At 34.3% G+C, this 18,123-nt stretch overlaps 1 protein-coding gene across 1 annotated transcript in view; it reads left to right on the top strand.

The window, feature by feature from the left end:
• The window catches only part of LOC128226616 (uncharacterized), a 75,163-nt gene extending 68,830 nt beyond the window's left edge, over positions 1-6,333 (top strand). The window contains exons 51-54 of the mRNA XM_052936581.1: positions 3,246-3,282; positions 4,084-4,142; positions 5,373-5,415; positions 6,269-6,333. Coding sequence (XP_052792541.1) covers positions 3,246-3,282; positions 4,084-4,142; positions 5,373-5,415; positions 6,269-6,333 — 204 coding nt within the window. The remainder of the gene's footprint in view (positions 1-3,245; positions 3,283-4,083; positions 4,143-5,372; positions 5,416-6,268) is intronic.
• Positions 6,334-18,123: the final 11,790 nt, after the last annotated feature.

Genomic DNA, 18,123 nt, shown 5'->3' with positions numbered 1-18,123 from the left:
GTTGCTTTGGTAAAGTGTGCTTATGTTTAACAATATGCATTGATTGTTTCAGTTTAATTATAATAAATATCACAATATAAGAGATAAACCAGATGTAGTATCTCCTTTTGTAAAAAAAACACAACATAACATTTTCCATTAGATAAAATTTTGTATCCCTGGCCTGTGGCCACAGTATCTTTCCTACATGCTTCACTAATCTGGATGAATGTTTGCAATAAAGTCTCAAGTTATGTTGAACTATAAGCAAAAAGACCACCAGTTTCTTCTCTCTCATTCAACTTACAACTTCATGCTTTTTTAACACAATCACTCTCTTTCTGTATTAGCAACTGGATCCTGGTCAATAGGTGTAGTCTTGAGCATATTTGAGTATCATTTATGACAAAAAGGGAGTAAAACATGCTTCTGTTCAATTTTAAGCTAAATGCAACAACATCCAAAGATTGATAACAGTCTATTCAATATTTTAATGTTGAGGCAAGTATTAGAACATGTGATATATTAAAAAACACAACAGACATAGCCATTTCGGTCAAATAAGAAGCAGCCAACCTTTGAACATTCTCTTGGTACGATTTCGTAGTGGTAACTGGTACGAAGTCTCCGTATTCGGGCAAAGCCATACCTCGCTATAAGATGTTCAATTGGAACGCGATCGATAACACATGAAATTGCAAGTGAAAAATCTGATATCCATTATACAATTAAAGATAAAATTCATGCATCTCAGTGTTAGCCCCATTTTTTCAGACAATGCACGTGAACACACTTAAAAGTAAAACTATTTTACTCTTTGATTCTGAAATCGAAGGAAAAAAAACAACTTAAGAAACCAAAGCTATTCTGTGGTGAGCGATCCCACGTCGGTACCGTCAATGAATAAATAGAAAACTGACGCTGACGCTGAATATTAAAGCATATATCGACACTTCAGGATTACAGCCATCAGTATCTAAGTTTTGACACTTTTAATGACTTTCCAAACTTCATTTCGTCATACAAAAAAAGAAGGTTAAAACAAAAACATGAGTGAGTCCCTTTAAAATCACCTTTCAGAAAAAAGGTTATCCGACTTGTTTCTTAAACTTATTTGCTTCGCTTCCAGGCAAATAAAATGGTGTCCAATTTTCAAGCCTTCATCAAGTTCATAGTAGCGTGAAATGTGGATATATATAAAAAACATTTCTACATATACTTTGTTTCAGCGATATTTTATTAATTTGCCAGAATCAATAATAGTTTTACTGACCAAAAAAACGTGCATTTTTGTTTTGATTACCACTGATTAACGGAGATAAGATCCCGCCGAAAACATGTGCATTTTGGTCTATGATAAGCGCACACATTGTTTGAGCAATAAATGACGAGCTTTTCTGTGTATTTTATGGTTCGTTGCTTCCCATTAAAAGCCATCACTCCAGCAAAAAAATGACGTAGTCCCTTTCATAAATAAACCGTATCGGACTTGAAGAAGAGCGCAATACTTCAAGCCCGCAATAACGAAGTAATCAAATTTGTTTAATAACATATGATAATGCAAAGAGAGAAATACGCCGCTTATAACATTTTCTTTTCGGCATAACGAATATTAAAACACAATTAAATAATAAACATAATTATAAAACAGAGATTCTTTACATGTACAGTAGCTATAGAAAAAATGACATTTATATTGCGAACTAGAATTCAAGCATTAGTTTATATTAGACCAGTGCGCATGCTTCAGAGTTTGTTGATTTTAAAGAGCTCCGTGAGGAACAACAAGGGGTGCCCAAGTTACAGATTTCTCCAAGACTACAAAAAAGAAGTCGATTTAAAATTAATCCACAAAATGTCGTGAACAATATATGTACATTGCGCTATATGTTTTTTTCTTATAATAATTTGTAAAAAAAGATGTACCCGTATATAAAAAAAATCCTGGCAACCTTCGATTTACGTTCTCAATCTGAAATGATGATATCTTTGAAAAGGCCGTCGAATTTATAAAATTTTGAATACTTTCGCCGTGAATATGCAATACATCATCCAAAGTGGCCACCGCGCATGCGTATTCTTGATTCTTTAGATATCCATGTATTATTGATTCATTAACCTTGTAAAATTAGAACAAAGGTTTCAACACACAATTCATGTTCCTTTTATTTGTATGTCCTCAATTTCACAAAATACTAAAGATTCGACTCAATTTAGTTCACCGTTTTAAATATTCTATGAGATAGAAAAGGAGCGATAACCGATTCTGGTTGTTGCAAACTCATTTTGTTTGTTAAATTTAAATCATTTTTTTTAAACGAATGTTGATTGTTGATATAAAGCCTATTTTAGGTCATTATTTAAGTGTATCATAATTGAGTACAACTTTGCTGTAGCATGTTTAATTTTAAGAATTTGACCATTTATTTTATCAAAATGGTATAATTAAAAGGGTTTGCACTTCTACTTTATTTTTGTATAAAAGTATGCTCTGCTGTAATCAACACACAACCAACATTAATATCACCAGACATCTCAAATTTAAATAATTGAATATCGGAAACCTAAAGTAAAAAATGCTTGAATGACGTCAAGGGTAAAGACATGCTTTATCAATCTCCCCTAGCACATTGATATTATGACAAAATGTAGTCTAGACTAGGGGTTTTGATTATGAGCTCACATGGTTTCTGTTTTTTTTGGTCAGATACATAAACGAAACAATTCTGTATATAAAAAGCAATTTAAAAGGAAATGTTGATATAAGCTCTGTTTCCATATTACAGACGAGTCTGTAGCAGGAAGGGAAAAAGAAAAGGCACCGAACAAGACATTTGTTTCCATCATCGAGGAAATATGTCCATGTTTACCTATATGTGAGGTAAACCTCAATGCAAATTGGTCATGTTCGGTTGTGGTGTGTTGTTGTATGTAAAAACACGGTTTCTTAATGGCTCTTCCACTTTTTGAGAATATGTACGCAGTTTACTTTTTATTTCCATAAAGGAGAACAAAATATTAAAAAACTCCCAAAATGCACCATTTTGCACTAGATTTATTTTAAATTTTCTTAGGAGGGAACCCCCCAACCCTCTGCCCACATTTTAAAAGAAATAAAATTCAGTACGAGAGGGGGAGTAGCGCCCCTTCTAACGTCATTTTCTAGACCCGCCCCTTATTATAGCTTGAAAAGTGAAGGGAAAATTCGAATAAATATGTCGCTGAAATGTAAATGTCGATAAAAACAACTATATTGTATGTTTCAGGGCGAAGAAACAGATTCTGGTACAAACAAGGATGAAGGTAACAACATACCTTTTCCTTGAATTCATGTTCTTAATTATCTGGCCTCAATATCACAAAATAGTTAAGATTCGACTCAACTGAACTAAAGGTCACACTATACCGTTCCCCAGTGGCTCATGTTGTAAAAAAAATGACTGGCCGCAATATCACCAAAGTACAAATAAATTCGATTTAACTTAGAACAGTGTTTTAAATTGTATTTTTAATGGAAATAATTTTTCTCTGTTTTCAAATTCTGGTTTATTCCTCAATTACAAACATTCTACAACAAATGTTGTTTTGTGATTTATAGGTCATTAATTATTTATCCTTAAGCAATTACCTAAGTACATGTTTGCTATTTATTTATTTTTACAATAGTGGGAATGATTGTTTATTAACAAAATATATGAAATAAAGCGATCTTAAATATATAAATATATATATATAAACAAATATCAATGGTATGCTGTTATTTACAAATAACACACTTTCAAGAGACCAGGCATCCCACATGCACAAAAATTTACAAAGGATACTATATGTAGCAAAACCCCAGTATGGCGTCATAATTATTCTTTTAAGTTAAAGCGTATTAAGATAAAATATGCCTTTTCATTCAAAGACGAGTTTTCTTCCCTATCTCATAATTATTCATGAAAACGAGGTGGTCTACGGTACTAAATACGGGGGTTGCGTACATGAGCTTCCTTAGCGTTTGTTTCCTTGTTCGATTTATCGAAGTAAAGAAAGACAAAATTCTGAATTAAGTACAAAGCGATATATAAACAGAAATGATGATCTTTTGCCCTATTACAGGAGAAAGTAACAAAGGAGGAACAGATTGTTCGGGGCCGGATGATTCCTCCACCAAAAAGGTATCATAGACACGTTGATGGGATTTCTTAATGATTTTGTAAATGCTTTTTATGACGTAGTGATTTGTGGCAAAACATTAGGGGTGTTTAAAATAACATACCGACGGCGGTTACTCTTCAACTAATGTTGATATATGCTCATATAATATCGCTTTAGTCTACAATTTTGAATGGCGTTAGTAACGAGATTCAACTAAAGGCTTAAAACAGAACATTGATTTTGCAGGTTCCTTTCGAACGCCCACTTTTTTACTAATGGAAAGGAGGAAATGACCATTTTCTATAACTAATCATACCGACCAACTACTCATTATAGTATAGAACATAATCACGAGCAGATGCATTTTGTTAAAACGAATCCGTTTTGGCAATTTGCTAGCTTTGTACAATATTGTTCTGTCAAAAGAATGGCTAACTTATTTGAAACATGATACATGATAATATTAGTAAACCGTATGGTAAAGGTACATAACAACCAAAACGATGGATTTCAAACTATATAACTGCCTTAAAAGTGTTCGATTATTATCATTATTTGCTGAAAACACCTAAAGTCAAAAACAGCTCTGTAGCGTTCGTTGATAGGCTTGCATCAGCATAGTCAACCTACTCAATAAATCAAGTTTGAAAGAAAATACAGAATCCAATTGACAAATATTGAAGCACATGTTTGTCTATATTCTCACTAGCACCTGGCGCCCTCCCCTTCCCACGTCAAAGTACTTTTTGCATATACATGTACTTTTGTACAAGCCCTTATTTTCCAACGTTAAATAACCTGACCATTTCGGTCAATATCTGTGACGAAAAGTGTTTCCAGCATTAAGCAAATATATCCATGTTAATTATACGAGAGGTAAATATTAATGGAAATTGGTCATGTTCTGTTGTGTTGTTGTATACAGAAACACGTCTTTTCAACCTTTTTAGGATATCCATAAAGTTTACTTTTTATTTTAATAAAGGAAGAAAAAGTAATAAAATACTCCCAAAATGCTTCATTTCGGACTAGAATATATTTAAATATTCTTAGGAGGGAAACCTCCGACACCCCTGCCAACATTTTAAAATAAAATTCGGTCCGAGAAAGGGGCACAAGTCAAAAGCTTACGTTCTTAAGTAGCGCCCCCTCTAACGTCACTTTCTTGGTCCGCCCCTTATTCTTTACTGAAAAGAAAAAAAATCGCTGAGATGTAAATTAATAATAAACAATCATTTCTTATGTTTCAGGACGAGGAAACAAGTTCTGATACACCAAGCCTGCCCAATGAAGGTAACAACATACCGTTCTTCTGTGATTCATGTTCTTCATTGTCTGGCCTCAGTATCACAACATACTTTAGATTCGACTCAACTGAACAGTTGGTCACACTATACCATTCTCCTGTGATTCATGTTGGTAAATCATGTCTGGCCGCAATATCAGCATTATACAAACAGATTCAACTTAACTGACTGCAGTATTTAAAATTGTCTTTATAATGAGAAAAAATATGTTTGTTTCAAATTCTAATTTATTCTTCTATTATGAACAATCTACAACGAATGTTGTTTTATGATTTTAAGTTCATTTATTATAATCCTAAAATTGATTCCACTCTATAGCTAATCACTTCAGCGATTGCTAATGTACATTGTTCGCTACATATTTTTGTTAGAATGTTGACAATGATTTTTCATCAACATAATATATGAGTGAATGCGCTATTAAATATATATATATATATATATATATATATATATATATATATATATATATATATATATATATATATATATAACAAATATCAATGTTATGCTGTTATTTACCCCAAACACACTTTCAAGACTCGACATCCCAAATTCACGTTTTTTACATCGGATACTTTATGTAACAAAACCTCTGTATGACGTCATGCTTAGTCATCTAAGTTAAAGCGTATTAAGATGTAACATGTTATTTTATTCAAAGAGGAGTTTTCATGATAACGAGATTGTCCAAAATACTAAGTACAGGGGTTGCGTCCATGACCTTCCTTAGCTTTTGTTTCCTTAAAAATAATTTCGAAAAAAGAAAGAAAATTCTAAATCAAGGAAAATGCAATAAAAACAAAAGTGATGTATTTATTTCTATTGCCCTTTCACAGAAGAAAGTAACACAGAACATTCAGAGGATCACGAGTCGGAAAATAACGCCAATAATGAGGTATAAAAGAAACGTTGCTGTGCTTTCGTTTTGTGGGGATTCGTTCATGTTTTAGTAAAATACTCTTTTTAGGCGGAGTAAAGTCTTGGGCCCTTCAACAAATGTAGGTATATGCTCAAATAATGTCTTTGAAGTCCACGAGTTTCGAGTAACGTTAGTAACGCGATTCAACAAAAAAGGCTTAAAAGATAGGCCCTAAACTTTGTGTCCTAGTAAGCGTGAGGTTTTGTTGCCAGTTTTATATTTTTATACGCCCATCTTACGATGGCCGTATTATGGGAACATCCATGGCGGGCGGGCGGCGGGCGGCGGGCGGGCGGCGGCTCCACAATGTTGTCCGCTCTCTAACTTGAACATTTCTCATATAATTTCCACCAAACTTGAAAGTGTTTGTTGGTGAAATATCTAGGTCAAGTTCGATAACCAGCCAAATCGCTTTAGGCACTCCAGAGTTATGGCCCCCTGAATTTGTCAAAATTGGCCATTTTAGCTTTGTCCGCTCTCTAACTTGATCATTTCTCATCCAATTTCCACCAAACGTCATGAAAGTGTTTGTTGGTAAAATATCTCGGTCAAGTTCAATAACCAGCCAAATCGCTTTAGGCACTCCAGAGTTATGCCCCCCTGAATTTGTCAAAATTGTCCATTTTAGCTTTGTCCGCTCTCTAACTTGAACATTACTCATCCAATTTCCACCAAACTTCATCAAAGTGTTTGTAAGTGAAATATCTAGGTCAAGTTCGATAACCAGCCTAATCGCTTTAGGCACTCCAGAGTTATGGCCCCTTGAATTTATCAAAATTGGCCATTTTAGCTTTGTCTACTCTCAAACTTGAACAGTTTTTATCCGAATTTCACCAAACTTGCTACTATAAATGTTTGTTGGTATATATTCTTGGCAAAGTTCTATAACCAGCCAGGCTCTTCAGGATTATGGCCCTTGAATTTGTCAAAATTCTTCTTGAAAAGCTTGCTTCTGAAAGGGCCAATGTGACAGTAAGTTGTCTTAGAATCCAAGAAAATATTGATGGGCGTATTTTGTGAGTGTCACTCTTGTTTATTGACTGTATCGGCGTTTGTTCACACACCTTAAAAGGCAGAATATGTTTTTTTGTCGTTAAATTAATTTATTTCTGCATTTTCGGTATCAAAGACTAAAGTAGTTATAATATAATTGCTTACAGACTCATTTTGCGAAAATACAATGTTGGTGCCAAAACTATAGTGAGTCCCTTTCAATTCTCAACATACTCGTCAGTCAATAATCAAAGCGATTTAAATTGTCCGTAAATATATATAACATAAACATACACATAAATAGGCATAATTCATTTCTGGCATTTTTTATCAAGTGAACACACTGAACACTTCCATGTTAAAGAACTTCGTACATACCCTTACTTTCCAACGTTAAATAATCTCAATTCTAAAACCTGAATATTTCAGTCAATATCTACATTTGTTGAACTCTCCAAGATACAAATACAGTTCTAAAAATGATAGTTTATATTTATTGCTTACTAAAAAACAAATGAAATTCAAAATCAAGTTGGTTACTAGATTACTATGGAATGATGTTTTCTATATTTTTTCTTTAAACGTAAATGAACTATTTAGCAGGAAATATTTCGCTAGGACGTAGACTGTCAATAGAAAACCATTTTTTCGTGTATTTCAGAGCAAATGTAGCAGTTCTGAATCGAAGGAATCAGAATGCTGAGACTCCAAAAATAAGAACAAAGGTTACACCAGACTATTTTCCTGTGATTCGTGTTGTTGAATTATGTGTGGCCGTAATATCACAAAAATACAAAACGATTCGATTAAGCTGTGTGCATTACTTTCAAATATTCTGTGAAGTAGAAAATTCAAGTCTTATTAATCTTTTGATTGTTCAACCATAGATAACAATTTAAAATATTTGATATTAAACTAGGGTCACCATGTGGGACTGCTACAGTTCAGTACAGCTAAGTATATTTAAACAGTTGCTCAAGTACAGATTTTGCTTTTTACTTAAATGTTTTAGATTTTTATATATAGATAATATTCATGAAATAAATGCGCTATTTAAAAGAGTAAACTTATATGCTAATTTGAATTGAATATTTGGGTAATGTTCTACTGTTTTGAGGTTGAATTAGATTATATTTAGATAAATAAATGCCTAAGCATTCTTTAAGTATTGATCCTTGTAGACTCTTGTTGCAAAAAGGCGCTATGATCGTGATTTTGTTAGCTGCTTATTTTTTTTGCAAACAGTAGGAGTAACATGCCTACGTTAAAGGGGCTTTGACACTAGTGCCATTATAACTGTTTATTTTCGATATAATGCCATTAAAAAATAATCGTTTGCTCATGTACATTTAAAAAAAAAATGAAAAGGGGATTTATTTACAAAAAGGGCGTGGGTAAAGAAAGGGAATGTGGCCGGACCTGAGAAAGTTAACAATGGCCAAGCCGATTCTTGTAGATTGCCACTTATATATGTAGTGTGTGCTTTCCACGTTGCAGTACTCGTCATAATTGTGACTACATCCTACGTGAAGCGAATATATACCTTTGTAGAAAGTTTCGAACTTTAGACGGTTTGAATGTAATTAGAAAAAAAAATGTATTCGGAATTTTTGTTTTAAAACGTTATTTCAATACGTATCGATGATTGTTATATGGAAAGAGATAGGGATGCACTTTTGACAAACCGTTCAGCTGTGTATGTAAATGTCTGTATCATTTGTTTTTTTCTGGACACATCTGTCAAATCCTTTTACAAAATTGTAACTTAAACATAAGTTTATCGACATGCACTATATGTAGTTGACGTTGACACTAACAAAACCATGCACCCAGATGCATTACATACTGCCCATCACTATACCTGTGTTGCTGTTCTTTGTATTTTGTGTATGTTTTTGTTTAACTTATTATTCGTTTTATTTATTTTTGTGTGTCTTTTTTGTGTTTGGATGCAGTTGGTTTAGCTTATTTTTAGAATTAAATAGTATAAGTATTAGAATATGCTTGTTATATATCGAAAATATATTCTTGTAAAGACAAAAAACCCGCTGGAAGCATTGAAGATATAATGGCTGTTGATTATTTTTAGTAACCAATCAGAACATCTCGGCCATTTTCCATCGAAAACAGCATCGGATGTTTGCAGGTCATCAGTAGATGTAGAAGTTAAATGTATTGTTTTAACGTGTTATTTGTAAGTTTAAATTGATTCTCAGTGAAGTATATTATTGCAAAAAATAATTAAGATTCCATCAGAGTAAAGTTCTTAGGTTTAACTGCTTAATTTAAAAACAAAACAAAACAATCTACTTGCAGCATTGTTAAATGAAAAACCTCAGACCTTGTAAACCGTCCATATACATCCGAGATTGTTTTTGATGAAAAATGGCCGCAGTGTTCCAATTGGGCATTTCTGTTTTGTGCAAGGTTATTGTCCAATCAGATGTTTTGATTTTCAGCATATCAAAATTTCTATTTAAATGGCATGCAGAAGCTGAAACGGAAGTTTGAATTGACAATCAATGATCTAAATAGATTAGCATACAGCTATAGGAGCCATTGTTTTAGCGTACTTGTCGTACGATAGTTATTATAAAATCCATTCGAAACTATCAGTTTGATTCTTCAGTTGAGGCAAAGCGTTTTTGATTTTATAAGTAAAATTTCCAACTTCATTTGTAACACTCAAGTATATTTCAGTGACCTTCAGACATGTTGTCGTACGTTTGTTGATAAGATGATCCCCATAGTGTTTTCTACGCACGTATGCACACGATATATTCTTCATTGTAAACCTGTTCGCAATGAAGCACTGTCTTAAAGAAGTCAAAGGAAACAGTTTAATCAGACAGTCCCGAAATATGACTTTCAAATCGTCATAAGGCGTGCGTATATAATTAATTGCACCTGAGAAAGTTTTCAAAAGCTATTTTTAAACGATGTATCCAGTTTGAACATATCAAAATTATTCAGGAAGCATCGAATGATAATGATGTCATCAAACGTGAAAAAAAATATATATAAGAAGATGCTATAGCGGAATCGATTGAAACCAAATGCAAAAAAAACGCATGATATACCTGTGGTATATTGCAGAAAATTCCGTTTTAATTTTTTTTTTTTAACTTTTGCATTTCTTATTAAATAGATTTAAATTTTGTCTGAAAAAATAAACCCCACTATAAAATTATTCAAAGATATCGATCCGTGTTTAAGACATAGTTAATCAATTAAACTATTTCACTTGTTGCTTGGAATTAAGGCTATTTAAGTTATTTGGGAACCTGAATATGTGTACTATTTTATGACGTTGAGTATAACATGCACGTTTTTTCTTACTTCGAAAAGCTGGATAGCTTTCGGTTACGTCTTCAAAAGTCCGGAATCCAACGGTAAGGTCGTCAGAAACCCAGTAGCCAAAAGTATTTTTTTCAACAGCCCGTCAGCAAACAGTGAAGTCAACAACCCAGAAGCCAATTGTAAAGTCTTCAAAGCCTGGAAACAAACGGTGAAGTCTTTAAAACTCCGGTAGCAAGGCTTCAAAAGTTCGATAGCCATCAGTGAATTCTTCAAATGTCCGGTAGCCAGCAGTGAAGTTTTTTTATATAGCCCGGTAGACTACAGTAACATTTTCAAAAGCCCGGAAACCAACAGTTTAGTCTTCATATAGGGTAGCAAACAGTGAAATCTTTTAGCCCTTTGGCCTACAGTGAAATTTTGAAAAGCCCGATAGCCAACACATAAATATTTCTATAGCCCGGTAGCCAACATTGAATTTTTTAAAATGCCCGGTAGCCAACATTGAATTTTTCAAAATGCCCGGTAGCCAACATTAGCAAACTTATTGTACTTGTCTAGGTTGCATTTCTGTTTACTATCAGAAGTTTGTGTGCACAGTTTAAAATTATTTAATTCATTACAACTATTCAACATATAGTAAAAAATCCCAGGACAATATTTTCAACTATCACTTAACATTATCACCCACTGCCAGATAATATAATCTTAAATAATGATATAACTCCTTTCTTCACAATTTTTGTTAAATATAAAATGTTTAAACCTACAATAAAATGGAAATTATGCTCTTTAAACTCAAAACCGACTTTAATGTTTTGATGACACTAGTCAAAGACCTGGCCTTGATGATTTTTTTTTGTGAGATAACTATTTGCATAAAACATCGTCTTGTATGTATGGTTGAATGGCTTTATTATGTTCCTTCAGTGTAAGACTACCTGTGAAATATAGGGATTTATTAGTGTAATAAAATGATATTCTACTGTTTCCAGCAGTGAAATAACATTTGATATTTTACACTGTTCTGAAAGTTTAGCCCGCGCTTAATTCCAAAAAAAACCGTGACTGCGCACTGGGCTGGGACACAATTTTAACGATTTCATTTCCGAAATGACGTTACGCTCGGATACAATTTGGCGCTCTTTAAAAACATAGTTCACTTACTTGTCATTTGATATCCTTTTAAGGCATATAATAAAAAGAAAAAAAAAAGTTGGTTTCAGTGTAAGATTGAATAATATTTCATCTTGTAAAAAAACGAACAAAAATACACTGAAATAAGCAATTATCCTCGACATTGCTGTAGTTTTTCGACATGTTTCTTAAGATATTCTGCGCTTTGAAGGCCGACTTCAACCACGGCTACCACTTTCTCATGCCGGACGATATTGTGGAAATTATTGTCCTTTCTATGAGGCTTAGGCGGTTTTGGGTTGTATTCCAAAAGCGGTTTCGATATGTTGATCCAAACGGTCACTTTCTTTCATTACTGGAAATGAGTTTGGATCACAAAAGTTCGCTACAGCTTCCTCCATATCAACATAAATAGTATATCGGCTCTCAATAAAGATCAAGACTGTAATACCTCCTCCCCCGATCTGTATTTACCAGTTTCACTACAGCAGTCCAGGTGGAAATTGGAATCGTAAGCTAGTGGAGCATCTCCGTCAACTGTATAAGTTTGAAACCACAAGAGGGCTTGGGAGGGGGTCAGGCGAGATATTACAGCCATGATGATCCTCCAGTGAAGCAGCACAGCTGGATTGTTAGAATAACGGAGGTAAATCAAATCTTGAAAAGGTATTCCTAGATACGCTCCGAAATCCCTCATGGCTTAATCTAGATTGTCCGTAATCGTTGATGCTCAAGGAGTTGTCATAAGACGGTGCGCATTCACGATGTTCAAAAGTTCCTGTAAGGTTGAAGGACGATCTAGCAGACCAAACGCTGTTTGCAGAAATGCTAAGTGTCATCTTTTGTTGTTTTGTTGGTATTCTTGAGACGTTTTCACCTAAATATGTCGGGATTTGAGCCTGAAATGCATGGGCCTTTTTGTTGGAGGTTAATTTATGGCATTCAGAAAATACTAAAACGTATTACTGGTCTTGACGAATTTGTGAATTTGACTGGCGAAATTTATGTACCGGTCACCTTTCGGCCTTGGGCAATACAGCTCTCCTTTAAGTTGTTCAGACGTTGTAAAATCTGATATGTTTAAGCATTTATCGTCTCTTATAACTCATAATTAGTGAGTATGTGTTTAATGTAAATGACTCGTATATGCTCTGTCTATGTACATTGATGGGACGAAAATAAACGAAATAATATGCTTTCTAGAAGAGTTCGTTCACGGGTTAATGTAAATGGCTTGATCAATCCGAAGAAGAAGCTAATCTGCCAGACACACGCATAAATCTATGTGGCAGATTTTGCTACATGTTTTAAGTTCATCTGTGACACACTTTAAGAAATATTAATTTATGTATTCATAGTCCAGGCTTTTTCAGCAATCACAGAACAGTTTGTTGTAAAAAGATTAGTATGCTAAGTTAATGTTAATTATTTTTGCATTGTGTTTGCATTGGCGGGATGCTACGAACCATTGTGTAAATTAGTGTTAGGCATATTCTATTCCTGCATGCACTTTAATAATGTAGTTATGCAGTCCATATATGAGTCACTAAACGGGTTGCGCAGGTCAAAGGTCATTCTGATTAAATATGAAAAACTCTAAAACCTTCGTTCGGAGCATAACATTAAAAGAAAAATTGTTTGTTTCAGTGAGATTAGAATTTTATTTTATCACGTGATCACCGGAAACGCATTTTTTCTCTCATGGCTCCGTCACTCCTGAAAATATAACTTTCCGTGCTCACTCGATGAAATAAAATCGATATCTTACTGTAACAAACAAACTTCCTCTATTAAACATAAAAGTCATTCACAACAAATTTAAAGATAAAAACAATCAGCCGGAAACGTACGCGGAAATAATTGTCGCCGTTGGTGCACACGTGTATTCGTTTTGAAGCAATTGCCGGTCAGTGACGCAAAATGATAAAACCCTCCAGGCCGTGAAACAAATCATACCAATTGATTGGCCTGAAGAGCGTAAACGATGTCCTATTTAAGTTCCAGAATTATGGAACCACACAGACGAGTTGTCATCTGAAGAAGAGATATCATTCCAAGGTCATTAATTGATTATTCCCGGAGCATTAATATATATTATTATTTAGATGATACGAGTAGATGGGTCGTCATTTGATAATGGATTCCAGTGCTAACGTTACAAATTTCATTGTCATTCAGAAACCAAATGTAGGATCGTTTGACCTGAAAATAAAAACAGACAATAGCCCAAAGTTTTTATCATGGCAATTTGCACTGTAAAGAAATGAAGGTAATAGATGGCACGCAGCTTCAAGCCCAAATCATCCAAGTGATATGGTTTGAGTGAAAGCTATGTTTAAACACTCTAAACGCATGTTGCGAAAAGCAAAGAATGCAAAATGGATTGCTATCCCTTTCTTCTGGAGTAAAGAAACACCCGATCCAATCTGGTTATAAATCGGCACAACTGATATTGGAAACTGCCACCAACCTTGTTTTGAACTCTCAAATATCTTAAATCTAGGTCAGTAAATGTGCAAGATGCCCGAGAGGAAATAGACATTTTGGAAGCTATACCATAATATAATTACGACCGTTCACCTCGCCATCTGCCACCACTCAAATTTGAAAAAACAACAACATGCAAGTCATTAAGGAAGCTAGTGTTATGTCATACAATATGATAAGAAGTTGAACCGACTCATAATCTATACAAGTTCACAAAATGACCAAATCAGGTACTTTGTTTTAATCATGTTTTTTTTTTTTTTTTTTTTTTTTTTTTTTTTTTTCAAATTTCTATTAAGATGTAATTTTAATTCGGACGTATTATTTTTTCTATGTTTTCAATTAAGGAATGGATTGCAGGGTTGATGTCTTTATCGGGGTATGAACGCAATTGGACGCGGAGTCCGAAGGACTCCATGCCTACTTTGTTCAGCCCAATTGCGCTCATATCCCCGATAATGACATCAACTCCGCAATTGATTACTTATATTTACACCAATAGTTCATGATTTCATTCAAGAATTGCTAAAAAATTAATTAATTTCATTTAAGAAAACCTTTTAGTAACCCTTTCCTACCCATTCTGAACGACCCGATTGTAACCGGAAGCATTTTTTTTCAAATGACGTAACAATAACTCGGGAAAAGATCAACCACTTTAAATCACTTTTAAACGTAAAATTCAAACACTAATGGCAACGATTTATTTAAATTTAAAAACAAATAACACTTTCTAAAATGTTGATTTATATTTTACGGGCCTGTAATACAAACAATAACAAGATCAATAATTTGCATTTGTATTGTTATGCAATGGATTGCGATCCGAACATATCCGAAGATGTTGCGCTCATCGATTGATATACGCAATTGCCGAAAGGCAGTTCATTTAAGGAATGGAAGTTGCTTTGCATGCGTATGAACAAACCTTATTTCTTATCAGCTCCGTTCAATGAAGAACTATACACGAAAAACTGGTTTTGTTAGTATATCATTAAGTCATTTTAACAAATTATTCAAGCTTAAATAGAAGCTGATACAGTAGACCCCATATTTGTTGGTATAATATGAAAATGTTTAACTTGTAGAGGAAGAATATATAAGTAGTATACTATAGATTGGAAAGACGATCATTTCACTTCATTTTTCAGTTGTCATGTAGAAAAGAATTATTTGACAAACTGCCATAATACTTTCTATAGTGTATGTTTTGTATAACGTTTATGTAATGAATTGATCATTAGTAAGCAATCAGGGGCGTAGCTGGGCATATACAGGAGTATAGGCCCTTTTGGTAGTGGGGTTCGGGACCTCCCTCGGGATTCTTTTTAACCACTGATCCGATATGGTGCGATTTGGCGTATACATGGACTTATTTAGTGAACAAAAATAGCTTCATAATTTTCTTGACTGCAATGTATTTCTGTCTTACGTATGATGTAGAGTAACAGAACTGAAAAACAAAGCTTTGGTACGAACTTGTCATAAAAACTTCAAAATGGAAAATACTATATAATGGTTAAATAAGCGTGTTTAGTTGGTTTTGTTTACGATAATATATCGAGGGTCTTTAAATGAAATGAAGTTCCTGCATTTGAGTAAAGCAAATGTGTTTATGAGTATATTTATGTCTTTTTCAACATCACGATGAATATAGAGGACGCCAACTAAAGATAGCCTCTCGCCGGTCATTGTAGAAGGAAGGTGTGTCTTGATACGCCTCATAGAACTGAAGGAGCGCTCACATCAGGCGGATGTAGCAGGCCTAGTCAGCAGTTACTGCAGTATAATGTATATGCGCGGATAAGCTGCCTCCGATATCTTGTTGAGTGTCGCCAGCAGTGTCAAAGGCTTTGCATTATGCAGCTGCCATCGCATATTCTACCTCCTTACTTCCTCGCTGAACTCTTGCCGAGTCTTGGGCAGGTCTGGATCATAGGCCTCGTAGATTCTGTCCGCATTGGCCGGCTGGAGACTTTCAAATTCGGTCGGAATTAACCACTGTGCCTTGAAGCGCTTTTCATTATTCAGGATACGAGTATCCGTATCTTGAATCTTATCACCAGTCATTATGTTACTTATTAAGTGGAATTTGCAAACCATGACTAGATAACCAGTTACTGCAACAAGTCAAAAGTGCATTTATAGATAAGAGGTAACAGGAATCTTATCTAGTTAACGAGTTATTATGTTACTTATTAAGCTGAATTCGCAAACCATAACTAGTTAACTTAGTGTTGTATAACTAAAAAGGTTAATAGGTGGAAGGTCTAGGTACTTTCAAGCCTGTTTTTAGTCTTATGAAATATATCTTACCAAAAATGTATCGCAAATATAAACTAGATAGCTAGATAATCATTGCGAAAATTAAGTGGTTAACACGAAATAATTCGCAAAGACTATCAGCTCATCTTACGGCAGTAATATGCCACATAGAATATAGACTGTAAATCTTTGAATATTCTATTGATGGGCATGTTTGAACGGACGGATCAATGGACGGAGTAAAGACGGACGGTTTGGTAAATTAGTTGGCGTACGGGTGGACGTGGAAGAGGGGATGGATGGAGAAATGAAATAACGACAAGGAGAAAAGGACGGAAAGACAAATGGATGGATGAACAGATGAAAGATGGTTAATGAAAAAAGGATTAACGGACGGATTGTGTTAGGGCGGACGTTTTTACGAGTCATATATTCTGAATTCTTGTGTTTTTATCTCTTTAAGCCCACTCTGTTTTTTAACCCTACTACACAGTTTCATAGTTTTATCCCACAATAGCAGACTGAAGAACTGAATGAAACCCTACGATCCTATCCCTGACAATAGTTTAATGACCATTTAAATGTAAATCCTTGCTACCATTTATTCTATGATAAACTAAGATAATAACAATTTATTTGTGTTCGAAATTTCCGTAACTTTTGCGATTAAACATCTGTTACCAGCACGTACCCATTGGAAATTTGAAATCACTGACCAACTCCCACTTCTGTGATAAAGGATAAAGTTATGAGTTTAAAGTCATCATTCCACGATCCATCGGAATCTCCAGGGTCGGGATAAGGGGGAAACATGTTGAATGACATTCAAAATATACTCCCGCTTCGCAACTTTACATTTGTAAACAAAGCCGACGCTCACTGAAATTATGCGCTTGTCGGTTGTTGTAAAATATTATCGAATCAATAAGTTTAACAGTTCGACTGTCTTCATAAAATAGTCACTAAACTATTTAAAAATGCTTAGTTAAAGTGGAGTGTTAGCTTGAATACAAATAGGTGTAAGCTGTCATCCCCTCCCCCTATTTTTTTTAGCAGATTAGGACGATTTGTATTTTTCATATTTGGAAATAAGTGTAGGCCCGGGCCTACCGTGCCTAATGGAGCAACGCCGATGGGGCGTACCTAGGCCTAAAAGACTTTTAGGTCCGATGGTTCTATTTGAGTTTGGGAATACCCCCCCCCCCCCTTTCGATGTCATTTTGGAGCATTCCAGGAGAAAAACAAAAGGCACAATTTCATCCATTTTAATGGATAGATGGTTTATTTTGAATAAATGTTCAATAAGCCACATGGCCCGTGAGAAAAACAAAATACACGATTTAACATTTACAAATGACATAGCAAGTGGAGCACGTAAGGCTTGTTTGAATTTTACGAAAGATTTTACAGGTTACGAAGGACATTTTTTGATATCATGATAAGAGACAACGTGATACTTAAAGGTGCAAGTTGACATCATATACAGAGAAGGTGTTCATATACCTATATTACTACATACAGTGTCAACATAGTGCAACAAAGAAATCTGATTTTTACCTTTTTACACATTATACATTTACTCAGTTCAAAAAC

The sequence above is a fragment of the Mya arenaria genome, chromosome 1 (genome assembly GCF_026914265.1).
Source record: "Mya arenaria isolate MELC-2E11 chromosome 1, ASM2691426v1".
NCBI lineage: Eukaryota > Metazoa > Mollusca > Bivalvia > Myida > Myidae > Mya > Mya arenaria.
The sequence above is the reverse complement of the archived record's forward strand: the minus strand, read 5'-3'. Positions and strand labels throughout refer to the sequence as shown.